The 13878-nt window shown below is 43.0% G+C and overlaps 1 protein-coding gene across 14 annotated transcripts in view; it reads left to right on the top strand.

Moving 5' to 3' along the window:
* Positions 1–13878, top strand: part of SGMS2 (sphingomyelin synthase 2) — a 98444-nt gene that overhangs the window by 78754 nt on the left and 5812 nt on the right. For all 14 annotated transcript variants that reach the window (XM_010805900.4, XM_005207619.5, XM_015471498.3 and 11 more), the window contains 2 exons: positions 7275–7428; positions 12835–13001. In XM_010805900.4, the coding sequence (XP_010804202.1) occupies positions 7275–7428; positions 12835–13001 (321 nt within the window). The remainder of the gene's footprint in view (positions 1–7274; positions 7429–12834; positions 13002–13878) is intronic.

Raw genomic sequence — 13878 nt, 5'->3', positions numbered from 1 at the left:
ATATAGACCTTTGTCGACAAAGTGATGTCTCTGCTTTTTAATACACTGTCTAGGTTTGTAATAACTTTCCTTCCAAGGAGCAAGTGTGTTTTAATTTCATTGCTGTAGTCACTGTCTGCAGTGATTTTGGAGCCCAAGAAAGTAAAATCTGTCACTGCTTCCACTTTTTCTGCTTCTGTTTGTCATGAAGTGATGGGACCAGATGCCATGGTCTTAGTTTTTCGAATGTTGAATTTTAAGGCAGCTTTTTCATTCTCCTCTTTCACCCTCAGCAAGAGGTTCTTTAATCCCTCTTCACTTTCTGCCATTGGACTATTATCATCTGCGTATCTGAGGTTGTTGATATTTCTCCCAGCAGTCTTGATTCTAGCTTGTGATTCATCCAGCCTGGCATTCACATAATGTGCTTTGCATATAAGTTAAATAAGTAGGGTGACAATATACAGCCTAACATACTCCTTTCCCAATTTTGAATGAAGCTGTCCATTGTTTCATGTCCGGTTCTAACTGTTGCTTCTTGATCATCATACAGGTTTCTCAGGAAAGAGACAAGATAGGTAAGGTGGTCTGGTATTTCCATATCTTTAAGAATTTTCCACAGTTTGTTTTGATCCACACAATCAAAAGCTTTATCGTAGTCAATGAAGCAGAAGTGGATGTTTTTCTGGAATTCCCTTGCTTTCTCTGTGATCAAACAAATGTTGGCAATTTGATCTCTGGTTCCTCTGCCTTTTCTTTCTAAACCCAGTTTGTATTTCTGGAAGTTCTTGGTTCACGTACTGCTGAAGCCTAGCTTGGAGGATTTTTACCATTACATTGCTAGTGTGTGGAATGAGTGCAATTGTATGGTAGTTTAAACTCTCTTTGCCATTGCCTTTCTTCGAGATTGGCATGAAAACTGACCTTTCCCAGTCCTGTGCCACTGCTCAGTTTTCCAGATTTGCTGACACATTGAGTGCAACACTTTAACAGCATCATCTTTTAGTATTTTAAATAGCTCAAATGGAATTCCGTCATGTCCACCAGCTTTGTTCGTAGTAATGCTTCCTAAGGCCCACTTGACTTCACGCTCCAGGATGTTTGGCTCTAGGTTAGTGAATCACACCATTGTGGTTATCTGGGTCATTAAGATGTTTATTGTATAGCTCCTCTGTGTATTCTTGCCACCTTTCCTTAATCTCTTCTGCTTCTGTTAGGTCCTTACCATGTCTGATCTTTATTGCGCCTACCCTTGCATTAAATGTTCCTTTGTTATCTCCAGTTTTCATAAAGAGATCTCTAGTCTTTCCCATTCTATTGTTTTCCTCTATTTCTTTGCATTGTTCATTGAAGAAAGCCTTCTTATCGCTCCTTGCTATTCTCTGGAACTTTGCATTCAGTTGGGTATGTCTTTCCCTTTCTCCCTTACCTTTTGCTTCTCTTCTTTCCTCAGCTATTTTTAAATTCTCAGACAACCACTTTGCCTTCTTACATTTCTTTTTCTCTGGGATAGTTTTGGTCACTGCCTCCTATACAGTGTTACAAATGTCTGTCCATAGTTCTTCAGGCATTCTGTCTACCAGATCTAGTCCCTCGAATCTATTTGTCACCTCCACTGTATAATAATAAGGGATTTGATTTAGGTCCTACCTGAATGGCCTGGTGGTTTTCCCTACTTTCTTCCATTTAACTCTGAATTTTGCAATAAGGAACCGATGATCTGAGCCACAGTCAGCTCTAGGTCTTGTTTTTGCTGACTGTGTAGAGCTTCTCCATCTTTGGCTGCAAAGAATATAATCAGTCTGATATCTGTATTTACCATCTGGTGATGTCCATGTGGAGAGTCATCTCTTGTGTTGTTGGACAAAGGTGTTTGTTATGACTAGTGTGTTCTTCTCTTGACAGAACTCTGTTAGCCTTTGCCCTGCTTCATTTCGTACTCCAAGGCCAAACTTGCTTGTTACTCCAAGTATCTCTTTACTTTCTACTTTTGCATTCCAATCCCCTGTGATGAAAAGGACATATATTTTTTTGGTGTTAGTGCTAGAAGGTCTTGTAGGTCTTCATAGAACCATTCAGCTTTAGCTTTGGCCTCAGTGGTTGGGGCATAGACTTGGATTACTGTTACGTTGAATGATTTGCCTTGGAAATGATCGGAGATCATTCTGTTATTTTTGAGACTGCACCCAAGTACTGCATTGTGGACTCTTCTGTTCACTAAGAGGGCAGCTCCATTTCTTCTGCGGATTCTTGCCCACAGTAGTAGATATAATGGTCATCTGAATTAAATTCACCCATTTACTGAGACAGAGTGTGAGAATGGATACTGAGACTATTGTAAGCAGGATTTATAGTTTCTCCAGGTAGAGTCATTTCTCAAGAGAGCTGTTAATCATCTTAGACTCCAGTGTGCCCTGGTTTATAAAAAAGGAAACGTGCAAATCATGTGCTTTCTGGGCAAGGGAGTAAAGCCTAACATTTTTACTGAACACTAAGCAGATGTCCAAGGTGGAGAGAAAAAATAGAGTTGTTCTAAAGAAGTCAACAGTCTCCTTCACCAAATATAGATGTGGTTTGAGAAGCTCTAATTTTCTAAAACCATCAAGGCAGAAAGTGTGTGTAATTAAAACAGTGTACATATTGAATTAAACATTGGCTGATTTTTAGTGAAACTAATTTAAGGCATGGGAGAAGTTCAGAGGCATAATAAATACTTCTAAGGGGTTATTGTGGTGGGTTAAATGAGGAAATGGCCACAGGAGAGAAGGCAGGCCCATCCTAGTAAAAGGTGTGATTTACAGGGATGAATTGCTATGTTTACAGAAAGAAGTAAATTAAAGATTATCTTCTATGGAAAACATACAATTTTCAGAAGCCACAAGAGCAAATGTTACTGCTGAGTAACTGAGGTGCAAAGACTTGCAAGGAAGCTTTAGGGACATCCTTGCCAATCAGCCCCTGTGTTCAATTGTCAAGACCCAGAACCTCTTTCTGAAGCATCAGCAGGGTTTGGGTGCCTAGATTGTGGCTCAGTAAAGCAAACACACATCAGTTTGTTTGACTAGGGATGACGTGGTTTGACAGAACAGGGAGCAGAATTGCATTTTAAATGTAGTCCAGCCTCTGGCTTCCAGCGCTCCTTAGATTTGTGGTTACAAAACTGTTAGATAATATACCTGTCTCCTTTGCTGCTGACTCTATAGAATGCCCTTAGTGACTGAGAGCAATGACGGAACTGTGTGTTCTGAAACCACTTGCCCTGGAAGGATGTCTGACCGGTCACTGATGCCTGACGTCACCTGTTACTCACTGGGTGTGATCACAGAAGCCACTGCAGTGAAAGGCCCTCAGTAGAATCGTTGGCTTGCAGTCTTCTGGTTGCCTTCCTTCCTTCTCCATCCTAGGGTTTAAGTCCTTAGGTTATGATTTGCTTCATCCCACCCACCCAAGCTTTGGTTTGCAGGCACAACATCTGAGTTCTGACAGTTTTGTTTAGATGGATGTTGGCCTATTTTTTAGGACTGGCATGAAATGCTTTAGGTTTTCAAATCCCTTTTTCCACAGGAATATTGGGCTGGCACAGTTACTTTCCTTTTCCCGAGAAAGCTGCCCTCTCATCCTTGCTGTATCAGAGGACCTCTTCTCCTCTAAATTGAAGGGAATGTATGGATGGAAAGGTTTCTGGTTTGGCAGCAGCCAAGTTGATCTCTTTTGTACATAAGTTATTTTTGTGGGAAATGGTGTGTGGAGGTCACAGGTGGAGGAACCCTTGAGAACACTGAGTTCTGTCTGTTTTGGCTATTGTGATCAATACTTCTCTATTTTCTTACATCTTCAACTCTATATTCAGAAATAGCATAGGATGGTATAAAAAAATGAGGAAATTAAGAGGAACTAGAATTTAAGTGGTGTATGCTGGAGGTCCCAATGAAATAGATCTAGGGCTTCCCTGGTGACTCAGAAGGTAAAGAATCCGCCTGCAATGCAGGAGGCCTAGGTTCGATCCCTAGGTCGGGAAGATCCCCTGGAGGAGGGAATGGCTACTGACTCCAGGATTCTTGCCTGGAGAATCCCGTGGACAGAGGAGCCTGGCAGGCTACAGTCCACGGGGTCACACAGGATCGAACATGATTGAAGCGACTGAGGATGCACACACACAGGAAATAATCCATTAATCTCAGCTCTGTTACCCGCCCCTTCCCCAGTTTTCTGTCCACCCTCTTTTTACACTTCCTTTCTTGAAGTTCTATTTGGCATTTATGCTGAACGTGTTCTGACGTCTAAGATAGCAGTGACAGGACTGAGAGATTACGAACTGAGAAAGTACAGGAGGAGCAGAAGAGAGCCCTTGCTCTGTCCTATGAACTGCTATTGCAAATCTCCATATCTGAACACTGCTGGAAGGGAGCGGGGTGGAGAGAATGGGTGGCGGTAGTATTTTTGCTCCTGGTTTGGTTATACCTTTGGATTAAGTGTTTTTGCACTTAGAAAATCCAAACGTTGAGTTGGGGTGGGTGAGTGGATTAAAAAAAAATTATTATGGTTTTGAAGTGAAGAATAATGTGTTCTTAAAACTGAGAACACAATGGTCGGGTGGAGTGTACATACCTTTTTATTTGATCTCAGTGTTGACAGTTCGTACCAACCGCACAACCAGAAATTCCTGAAGGTCCACCTCAGATCTGATAAAGCGCATGCTGGATTCCATCCTGCACATCAAGGGCTTTCACAGCATTTCATGTGGTTTGCAGTGAGTCCTGCAGCTCTGTCAACAGTCCTTCTCTTCCCCGGGTACGCATCCTTTGAAAAGTGAGAAAGTAGTGAAAGTGTTAGTAATTCAGTCGTGTCCGACTCTTTGTGACCCCATGGACTGTAGCCCACCAGGCTCCTCTGTCTATGGGATTCTCCAGGCAAGAGTACTGGAGTGGGTTGCCATGCTCTTCACCAGCAGATCTTCCCAACACAGGGATTGAACCTGTGTCTCTCATGTCTCCTGCATTGGCAGGCAGGTTCTTTACCACTAGTGCCCCCTGGGAATCCCTGTGGATCCTTTACTGCCTTCTAGATCTATCTTTTCAAGGCAGGGTCACCTGTTACTTACATTTTTGTTTTAAGGACTGTCAACTCTTTGAAACCTGTATGTTCTCTCGGATTTGCCTCCTGGGCTTGGCCTGAGCCAACTTTGGAAGGAGGTTAAGTTTCCTTGAAACCAGTTTCTTACCTTGACCTCTAATCCTATTTCCCATCATCTTGTGCTACAGAACCCTACACTTAACTGTCACCTCAGCATAGTGTGTTTGGCTTTTTACAGGGGTCATCTGAATACCAGACATGTTTCCAGATCCATAAGATACTTTTCATTGGAAAATTTTTAGACAAGGATTCCTGCCCCCATTTCTATGGTACTGAACAGGATGGTTTTCCACCTGCTTTGGAGACTGGACTGTCTTCTTACCCATCTGTACACATCTTACCCTCTTTCACCACTGCATGTCTACTTGGTGCAGTGGTGAAAGAGGGTAAGATGTGTACAGATGGGTAAAAAGACAGTACCTGTCTACGCTGCCAAAGACTTGAACCACCACTGTGATCGGCCTGGCTACGTTTCAGGGGCCAGTTGCCTAGAAGGATTGTCACTGAGTGTGAAGGGCAGCATGTCGCGTAGCTGTGCGCACAGGCCCCAAGCGAATAGTCATCGATGGTCTTTCTGTATTTCTCTTCTCGTGTCTACTCTTACTTTGTTTTATTTCTGAGTATCATTCTTTGCTTTTCTAAACCTATTCAGTTGATATTAGGCTGATCCGAAGTCTTCCACCCGGTGGCCCAGCATTTCAGTATTCCAATTTCTTATGTATTCCCACTTAGTCCACTATTCCTTCCCGTATACCGAAGGTTTGGGTTTTGTTGTTGTTTTTTAGTACAATTTTTAAAGGTTACACTCCACTTACAGTTATTATGAAATATTGGTTGTATTCCTTGTGTTGTACAATACATCCTTGAGACTTTTTTTTAAATTGGAAGATAATTGCTTTACAATGTTATATTGATTTCTGCCATACAACAATGGGAATCCATCAAAATTGTATATAAACCCCCTCCGTCTGGAACCTCCCTCCCCTCTCTCGTCCCACCCGTCTAGATCATCACAGATCACCAGGCTGCTCTCCCTGTGTTATAGAGCAGCTTCCCACTACTTTCTCAGTTCACCCTATCCTCTCCTTGCCCCGCTGTGTCTGCAAGTCCGTCCGTAAAACCTGTAACCCTGGGCAATCGAGGGGCAAGAAGTCATCACTTGTGCTCCACTGAAAGATGAAAGTTGATGGGTCTAAACCTTTGGGTTGACGATGGCTTGTGTCACAAGTGCATCTCCATCTCTTACACCCAGCAGTTGGTACCTCCCATGTCCCCACCCCTGTGTTGCCTGTCTCCCTGGCTCTGTCTTCTCATTGGTAACCACTAGTTTGTTCTGTATATCTGTCAGTCTGCTTCTTTTTTTGTTATATTCACTAGTTTGTTGCATTTTGTAGTAGATTCTACATGTAAGAGAGATCTGTATGCTTAAGTTTGAATGGGTTATAAACCTTTGAATATTGTATCAAACTCCTGCCCTAGTCCAGTCTCCTGTGTCATCATGATGGCTTCTCGGGGCTTCTCCACCCTCGCCCAGGCGAGCCCTTCGCTGACCCCCTGCCACGGCACACAGATTATTGCTCTGAGAATGCTTTTCCTGATCAAGCCACTCCTTTTAAAGCAACCAGTGCATCGCTAATCCATCATTTTCAAACCTATTTAAATTATTTAACAAATTGCAGCTCTTTTAAACTGCAGATGTTTGGATCAGACATTAATACAACTATAGGCACTCCCTAGGCTGCCCACTTGACACAAGGTAGGAATACTCTGTAGAGTATTAGTAATGTGGAGGGCAGCCGAATCAAATATTAACTATTCGAAACCCCGACTTCCCCTGCAAAGAGGAAAGAGAGGAGCTTTGATCTTTTCAGTGCATAACTGTGGTGAAGTCATTGGTTATTAATATTTTTAAAAGCTTTGCCCAAGGACACACCACCACCAAGACGTATTATTAGTAACATACTGAATAATTTAAAACGTGTCACTAAAACTGGCCAATGCAATGAATAAAACCCAGTTTGAGGAGCTTCCCCCTTGGATTCTTTTTGACTTAAAAAGGAAAAAAATCACAACTGATGACCTTTGTAAATGTCACATAAATTAGGCTAACACTTGATTTATCAGCTTGTGAATTTTCTTCCTGATCTTCTTGTGTCATTCAGCTCAACGGAGACTCTCAGGCCAAAGTACAGCGGATTCTACGGCTGATCTCTGGCGGTGGATTGTCCATAACGGGATCGCACATCTTGTGTGGGGACTTCCTCTTCAGCGGCCACACAGTTGTGCTGACGCTTACTTATTTGTTCATCAAAGAATGTAAGTGATAATTCATTCCTGCTTTGTTGACTGTTGCAGTGACTGGAATCCCTAGGCCCTGAAACTGATGAGCACTTATTCTGTTGAAATTGAGAGCCATGGAAAGAGGGGTGTGTGTGTGTATATTAAAAATCATTTCAACCAGTCATGAACACTGAAGGGTTAAGTCTTAGCCCCGGCTTCTTGCTAACATTCAGCATGCCTCCAAAATGTCTCCCTCCTTGGTTAGTACTTCTTAAGGTGTGTGCATGCTAAGTCCCTTGAGTTGTGTCCGACTTTGCAACCCTATGGACTGTAGCTCGCCAGACTCCTCTGTCTCTGGGATTTTCCAGGCAAGAATACTGGAGTGGCTTGCCATTTCCTACTCCAGGGGCTCTTCCTAACCTAGGGATCAAACCAGAGTCTCTTATAGTCTCTTGTTTTGGCAGGTGGATTCTTTACCACTAGTGCTACCAAGGTATGAAAGGCTATTTTAATGTTGGAATTAAGAGGAATCGTTGTTAAGTTTATTGCAAAAAGAATCAGTGTGCTCCAGGGCCAAATGGGAAGGACTTTTGAGTGAAATTTCCGTTTTACGGATTCATTTCATTATCCCCAATGCTTTGGTTAATGTGGAGATGAGAATGTGAAATATCTGTCCATATTTATATACTTAATTCTCATTATACAAAATTCTTGTATATTCCAATAACTTCATGGGGAGGGGGCCTAGAATAATATCTTGTTCTTTGGAAAGAGGGGTGGGGACTGTATTTGATTTTAGCTGCCAGCACATCCCCTTGTAGATTTCTGAGGCTTTGTGTAGTTGGGCCCATCCCCTTGTAGATTTCTGAGGCTTTGTGTAGTTGGGCCCATTATCTCAAAATTCTTTTCAAGTAGTGATGCTTCTTCCTCCATTTTTACCAGCTGGTCAGTATTACCCTTCATCTTCAATTGCAAGATACCCCATCCCCATGCCAGTGTTCTTTTGGAGTCTTGTCTCAATTCTGTTCACTTGCAAAGCATATCATAAGGGTCTTTGGGCAGAAAGCAGGGGAAGGAGACCTCCCTTCTGTCCCCTTTGCTCAGTTCTCTCCCTTCTTCTTTAACCATCATCAATCCAAACAGGTTAGACCCATCAAGGTTTATCTTCCAGTGGAGCAGAGGTGAATTCTTGCCCGTAGATTGCCTGGGATATATAGGTTTTAATTCTGCTTTGAGGGCATTATGCCAAAGAGATGAGAGTCTCTGTAGTAGATGAAGTCTTTTTGTTTTTTGATGGCGATTGTATATCTTCTGAATTGTTTTCTTTCTAAATGCTACATACAAGCCTTGAGTAGGGTGAACAGTCTATTAAGTGTTGGGCCTTTGTCACACTGTCTGCCGTGAAGGCAGAGGGCCTTCGGCACCTTTCCTGTCTTCTTTATGTTCTTACACTGTTGGGGAAGTGGCAGAAGACAGGAACCTAGCTCTGTCTGGGCACCAGTATCTCCTTCAACTCCAGTCTTCTGAAATTTCTAATACCTGGTTGTTGGTTCTGGGTGGCAGGCAGAGCGATTTATGTTGTGTGTGGGTCTCATTCTAACTTCTGCTCTGGAAAGGTCCCATCTCTGTGTAAGGTCAGTCACTTTCCAGTTTAGAGGTTCATTTGGGTGGTACAATCTTCCCTCTAATCTGTACATCATAAAAGCTTATAGAAGATGAGGATGATGGCAGGGAGATGTTACAAGTTAAGAGTGAATCTACTGTGCGTGGAAAACAAGATAATGAAGAGAAAATACCCCAGGAAACTGAGGGTCAGTTTGATAACTGAAGACGAGGTGACATTACCAATGACAACGAGTAGACAGAGTAGTTCCTCTGTGCTGGGCACTATTCTAAGCCCTTGGTGCAGATTGGCTTATTTAATCCCTGCAGCCACCCAGGAGGGAAGCGCTGTTTTCCCCCAAAATGTTCAGAGGAAATTTAAGCATAAGGAAAGTGAGTGAATTAGCCACAGTCCACAGTTAGTAATTGAGGCTGACTTTAGCAGTTCCACTATCAGTTTTGTGGCTCTGTTTAGAATTTTTGGAAACCCAAGTCATCTGATCTGGTAGAATTGCTAAGAAATGGACAGAGGAGCCTGGTAGGCTGCAGTCCATGGGGTTGCTAGGAGTCGGACACGACTGAGCAACTTCGCTTTCACTTTTCACTTTCACGCATTGGAGAAGGAAATGGCAACCCACTCCAGTATTCTTTCCTGGAGAATCCCAGGGACGGGGGAGCCTGGTGTGCTGCCGTCTATAGGGTCGCACAGAGTCGGACACGACTGAAGTGACTTAGCAGCAGTAGCAGCAGCAGCCTGGATGTTGGCTTATTGTTGTTCCTTTACCTCAGCGCAATAGGGCAACTTCATAATTATTTCTCTACTTTAATAAAGGCAAGTGCAGTACGTAGACACGTTTCCTTCCAAAGGTATGGTTTGGGCTTGAGATCTTTAAACTTGTGTAAGTTTGCATATAGCAAGGAAAGAATTACATTCTGCTTTCTCTAAGCTTTGGTGAGAAAGAAAAGGGCAAATCTGTAACACTGGATACGAACCCAACTTTAGGATCCGCTCTGTATGTAAGCCACGTATCCCATGTTTAGGTCCGCTTCCTATGCAATTAGGGGAAACAGTCAGCTTCTAAATTATACCATGTATTGTTGTTATGAGTAAGCAGTGGATCCAGTGGTTTCTTTGAAGATTCTGCTGCTAGGGTTAGACGCATCATTTGTATATTTTTGCTTTCCCGACTTTTGATCCTTTGGGACACTCCTTGTTTGACATTCTGTTGTCATGAGTGGATTATCATCAGGACCTAGGTTCCTTCCTTATAAAGTTAGCCTGGAGAAATCCACCTAGCTCTTAGTACCAAATGTCTTACTAGTTGAGAAAACCTTTTCTTTCTTTTTCACCTTGCTACTACACAGAGTCCATTGTCTCTGGTAGTCATTGACAAGCAGGGATGGGATCCCACACAGAGAGTGGAGTTCATTAAGAATTGTCATCATCTCTCAGCTCAAGGTTATCCCTGGCGATAGAATGAGAGAGCAGAGAGGATTACCATTTTACCATTTCTGTTTCAAAATAGTTTGTATTAAATCTTTTATTTGGGTCCACCAGTGTTCTCAATTAATGAGCAGTGGCCCCAGTGTAGTAGCTAGAAGGGAATATATTTTTATGGGAGAGCAGTGCTAGGGTGTCTAGATATTCCCAAAGCCTGATTTTCAATTCTGTGAGTAGTAAATTGGTCATTCGGGCCACCTCCTTACTCCCCACCTACTTCAGCTTTGCTTCTTGTGTGTAAGTGTTAATCGCTCAGTCGTGTCCGACTCTTTGCAACCCCATGGACTGTAGCCCACCAGGCACCTCTGTCCATGGGATTTTGCAGGCAAGAATACTGGAATGGGTTGCCATTTCCTCTTCCAAGCGATCTTCCTGACCCAGGGACGGAACCAGGGTCTCCTGCATTGGCAGGCAGATTCTTTACTGTCTAAGCCACCAGGGAAGCCCCTCTTGTGGATAAACCAACACAAAGTAGTTCTGGTTTGCTCAAGCATTTTGAACTTTTAAGGTAAATAGCAGGTGACCCGTGAGGATGGGAAGGAAGCAAGGTTGGTGTGAGATTTCAGGGAAGGGTAAGGGCTGTGGTGCTGGAGAATGCATATTTAGTGAAAGCTCCAGATTTCTGCATGTTACTTCAGTTTTTAACATTCAGAACCTAACAGAACAGTTATGGGGACTGGATCTGACCCCCCACATTACGGAAGTAAGGCTTCTCCTGGCTATAAAATTCTCAGATTCCATGAGCTATTGGCTGGAACCTAGTGGCAGGATGAAGCAAGTAAGAATTGATGAGTTGTACATTCAGAAGTAGGAAATCAGACTTTCAAATACAAATACAGGTTTATCATCTTACTGTTCCACATTGGACCTAAAGAGCAGTAGCTATTTTATTTTTTATTTGAAGCATGCCTGATTTGATGGGTCATGTAAAGTTCTAGAAATGAATCTTTTTGCTGTTCAACCATTCTTCCACACTTGAAAGTAAATATCACTATAAAAATAATCACAGTTAAATATGAAATAAATTTCAGTATTAAATTATTATCTTTGTGAGCTAATAAAGCTTTAAAATAGAAAAAAAAACAGTTATTCAAGAGAAAGAAGACTTATTAGAAATGAGTGCTGGTTCCATTTATACCTGTGTCATTACCGCCTGTGTGGGAAGGTTGGGGGTGCAGGATCATGTTTAACCTGTGAAGGGCCTTGCTGCTGCTGCTAAGTCACTTCAGTCGTGTCTGACTCTGTACAACCCCATAGACGGCAGCCCACCAGGCTCCCCCATCCCTGGGATTCTCCAGGCAAGAACACTGGAGTGGGTTGCCGTTTCCTTCTCCAATGCATGAAAGTGAAAAGTGAAAGTGAAGTCGCTCAGTCGTGTCTGACTTTTAGCGACCCCATGGACTGTAGCCTTCTAGGCTCCTCCATCCATGGGATTTTCCAGGCAAGAGTACTGGAGTGGGGTGCCATTGTCTTCTCCGGTGATGGGCGTTAGTTCTCTCTTAAAGCTGATCAGTGTCATGAACTTAGTGGCCTCACTAGGTAAGGTCAAACCCGTAAGTGAGTTAGCAAGAATCCTAAGCTTTTACTTTGCTGCTGTTGTTCAGTCACTAAGTCATGTCTGACACTTTTGCAACCCCATGGACTGTAACCCACCAGGCTCCTCTGTCCATGAGATTTCCCAGGCAAGAATGCTGGAGTGGGTTTCCGTTTTCTTCTCCAGAAGCCACATCTTCTTCATTGCAGGTGGATTCTTTACCAATAAGCCACCTGGGAAGCCCAAGCTTTATATAGGGACTGTCCTGTAGTTGCTATTGGCAGTAACAGTATAAAATTGCTAAGAATCAAAATATTGCTAGGCACAAATGCCATTTTTCTCTCCCTGCAGAAATGAAAATAAGTTTATATGTAAGAATGAAAATCACTCTTGCTTTGTCATCCCTTGTTTTCATAGACAATACCTTTTTCTTTTGACTTCTACCCTTTTTCTTTCCAGTGGGGTCCCTACAGGAGCCAGTGTGAGCCAATGCCAACCTAATGTGAAATAATTCTGTTCTCTTCCTTATTATTAACCTGCGTGAGCAAAACCTAGAGCAGTGTTAGCAGCCTGAGCAGGGAAATGACTATTAGACCTGCTACCAGCAGCCTCCCCTGCCCCCCTGACCCTCAACCTGAGCAAATCCTGGGCGGTTCACAGTGACTCATAATTTTGGGTTATCCATTTTCTCCGCCAGTGACTTCTTGGCCGTAGAAAGACTTCTCGCAGGTCTTTAGGGTAGACTGTCGTCATTCAGTTCATCTCGGGGAATGCTTCTTACCTCTGCCACTTTTCTGCTGTCCAGATTCGCCTCGCCACTTCTGGTGGTATCACTTAATCTGCTGGCTGCTGAGCGCTGCCGGAATCATCTGCATTCTGGTAGCACATGAACACTATACCGTCGACGTGATCGTTGCCTATTACATCACAACTCGGCTCTTCTGGTGGTACCATTCCATGGCCAACGAAAAGGTAAGAGCCTTGAAATTATCCTTGGATAAGTTCTTTAAAGGCAGGGGACCCCCTTTTCACACAGCGGGGATTTCATGTAGCTTAATGGGAATAACTGGAGAAGAAAATGGCAATCTACTCCAGCACTCTTGCCTGGAAAATCCCATGGACGGAGAAGCCTGATAGGCTACAGTCCATGGGGTCGCAAAGAGTCAGACACGACTGAGCGACTTCACTTACGTACGTACTTAATGGGAATAGCTGCTGTTGCCACCTAAATGGGTGGTTGAGGTCAGGTGACTTATAGGGATGACTGCCTCTTAAAGAATGCCACAAATATAAATGACAGTTAAGGGTAAAATGCTGTGTAATTATAAAGCACAGTGTTTTACTCATCAGGTAATGTATAGGAGAATTAAAATTGAGTAAAAATTTAGGAGCCTTCTCTGTAGAGGCTTTGTTGTGCAGCTAGGTGAGACAGTGCTTGCACTCGGAGAACTTATTTTAAGGAAGACACCAACTCTTTTAAAGTCAGGCAAAAATGAGTAACTAATGAATAACTGGACTTTGTACATCTTTCAGTGGTACTATGCTCTCTGACTTCCTTTCTTATCCTTCCTTCCTTATTTCTGCTGCCTCTTGTTCCCATATGACTCTCTTTTTCTTCTCCCATTCATTCTCAAAGAGGTGGCTCAGATGTCATCTCTTCTGAGAAGCCTTGCCTATCTTCTGCTCTCTGCCTCTAGTCTCAAGACAGAATGATCCCTTCACCGTGTCTTCCTAGCCTTAGTGTATGTCCTTGGTGTTAACAGGGTTAGTCTGCGTGCCATGACTTACTTATCTGGGGATGTGAGAAAAAAAGTGAAAGTGTTAGTCACTCACTTGTGTCTGACTCTGC

The sequence above is a fragment of the Bos taurus genome, chromosome 6 (assembly GCF_002263795.3).
Source record: "Bos taurus isolate L1 Dominette 01449 registration number 42190680 breed Hereford chromosome 6, ARS-UCD2.0, whole genome shotgun sequence".
Taxonomy (NCBI): domain Eukaryota; kingdom Metazoa; phylum Chordata; class Mammalia; order Artiodactyla; family Bovidae; genus Bos; species Bos taurus.
The sequence above is the reverse complement of the archived record's forward strand: the minus strand, read 5'-3'. Positions and strand labels throughout refer to the sequence as shown.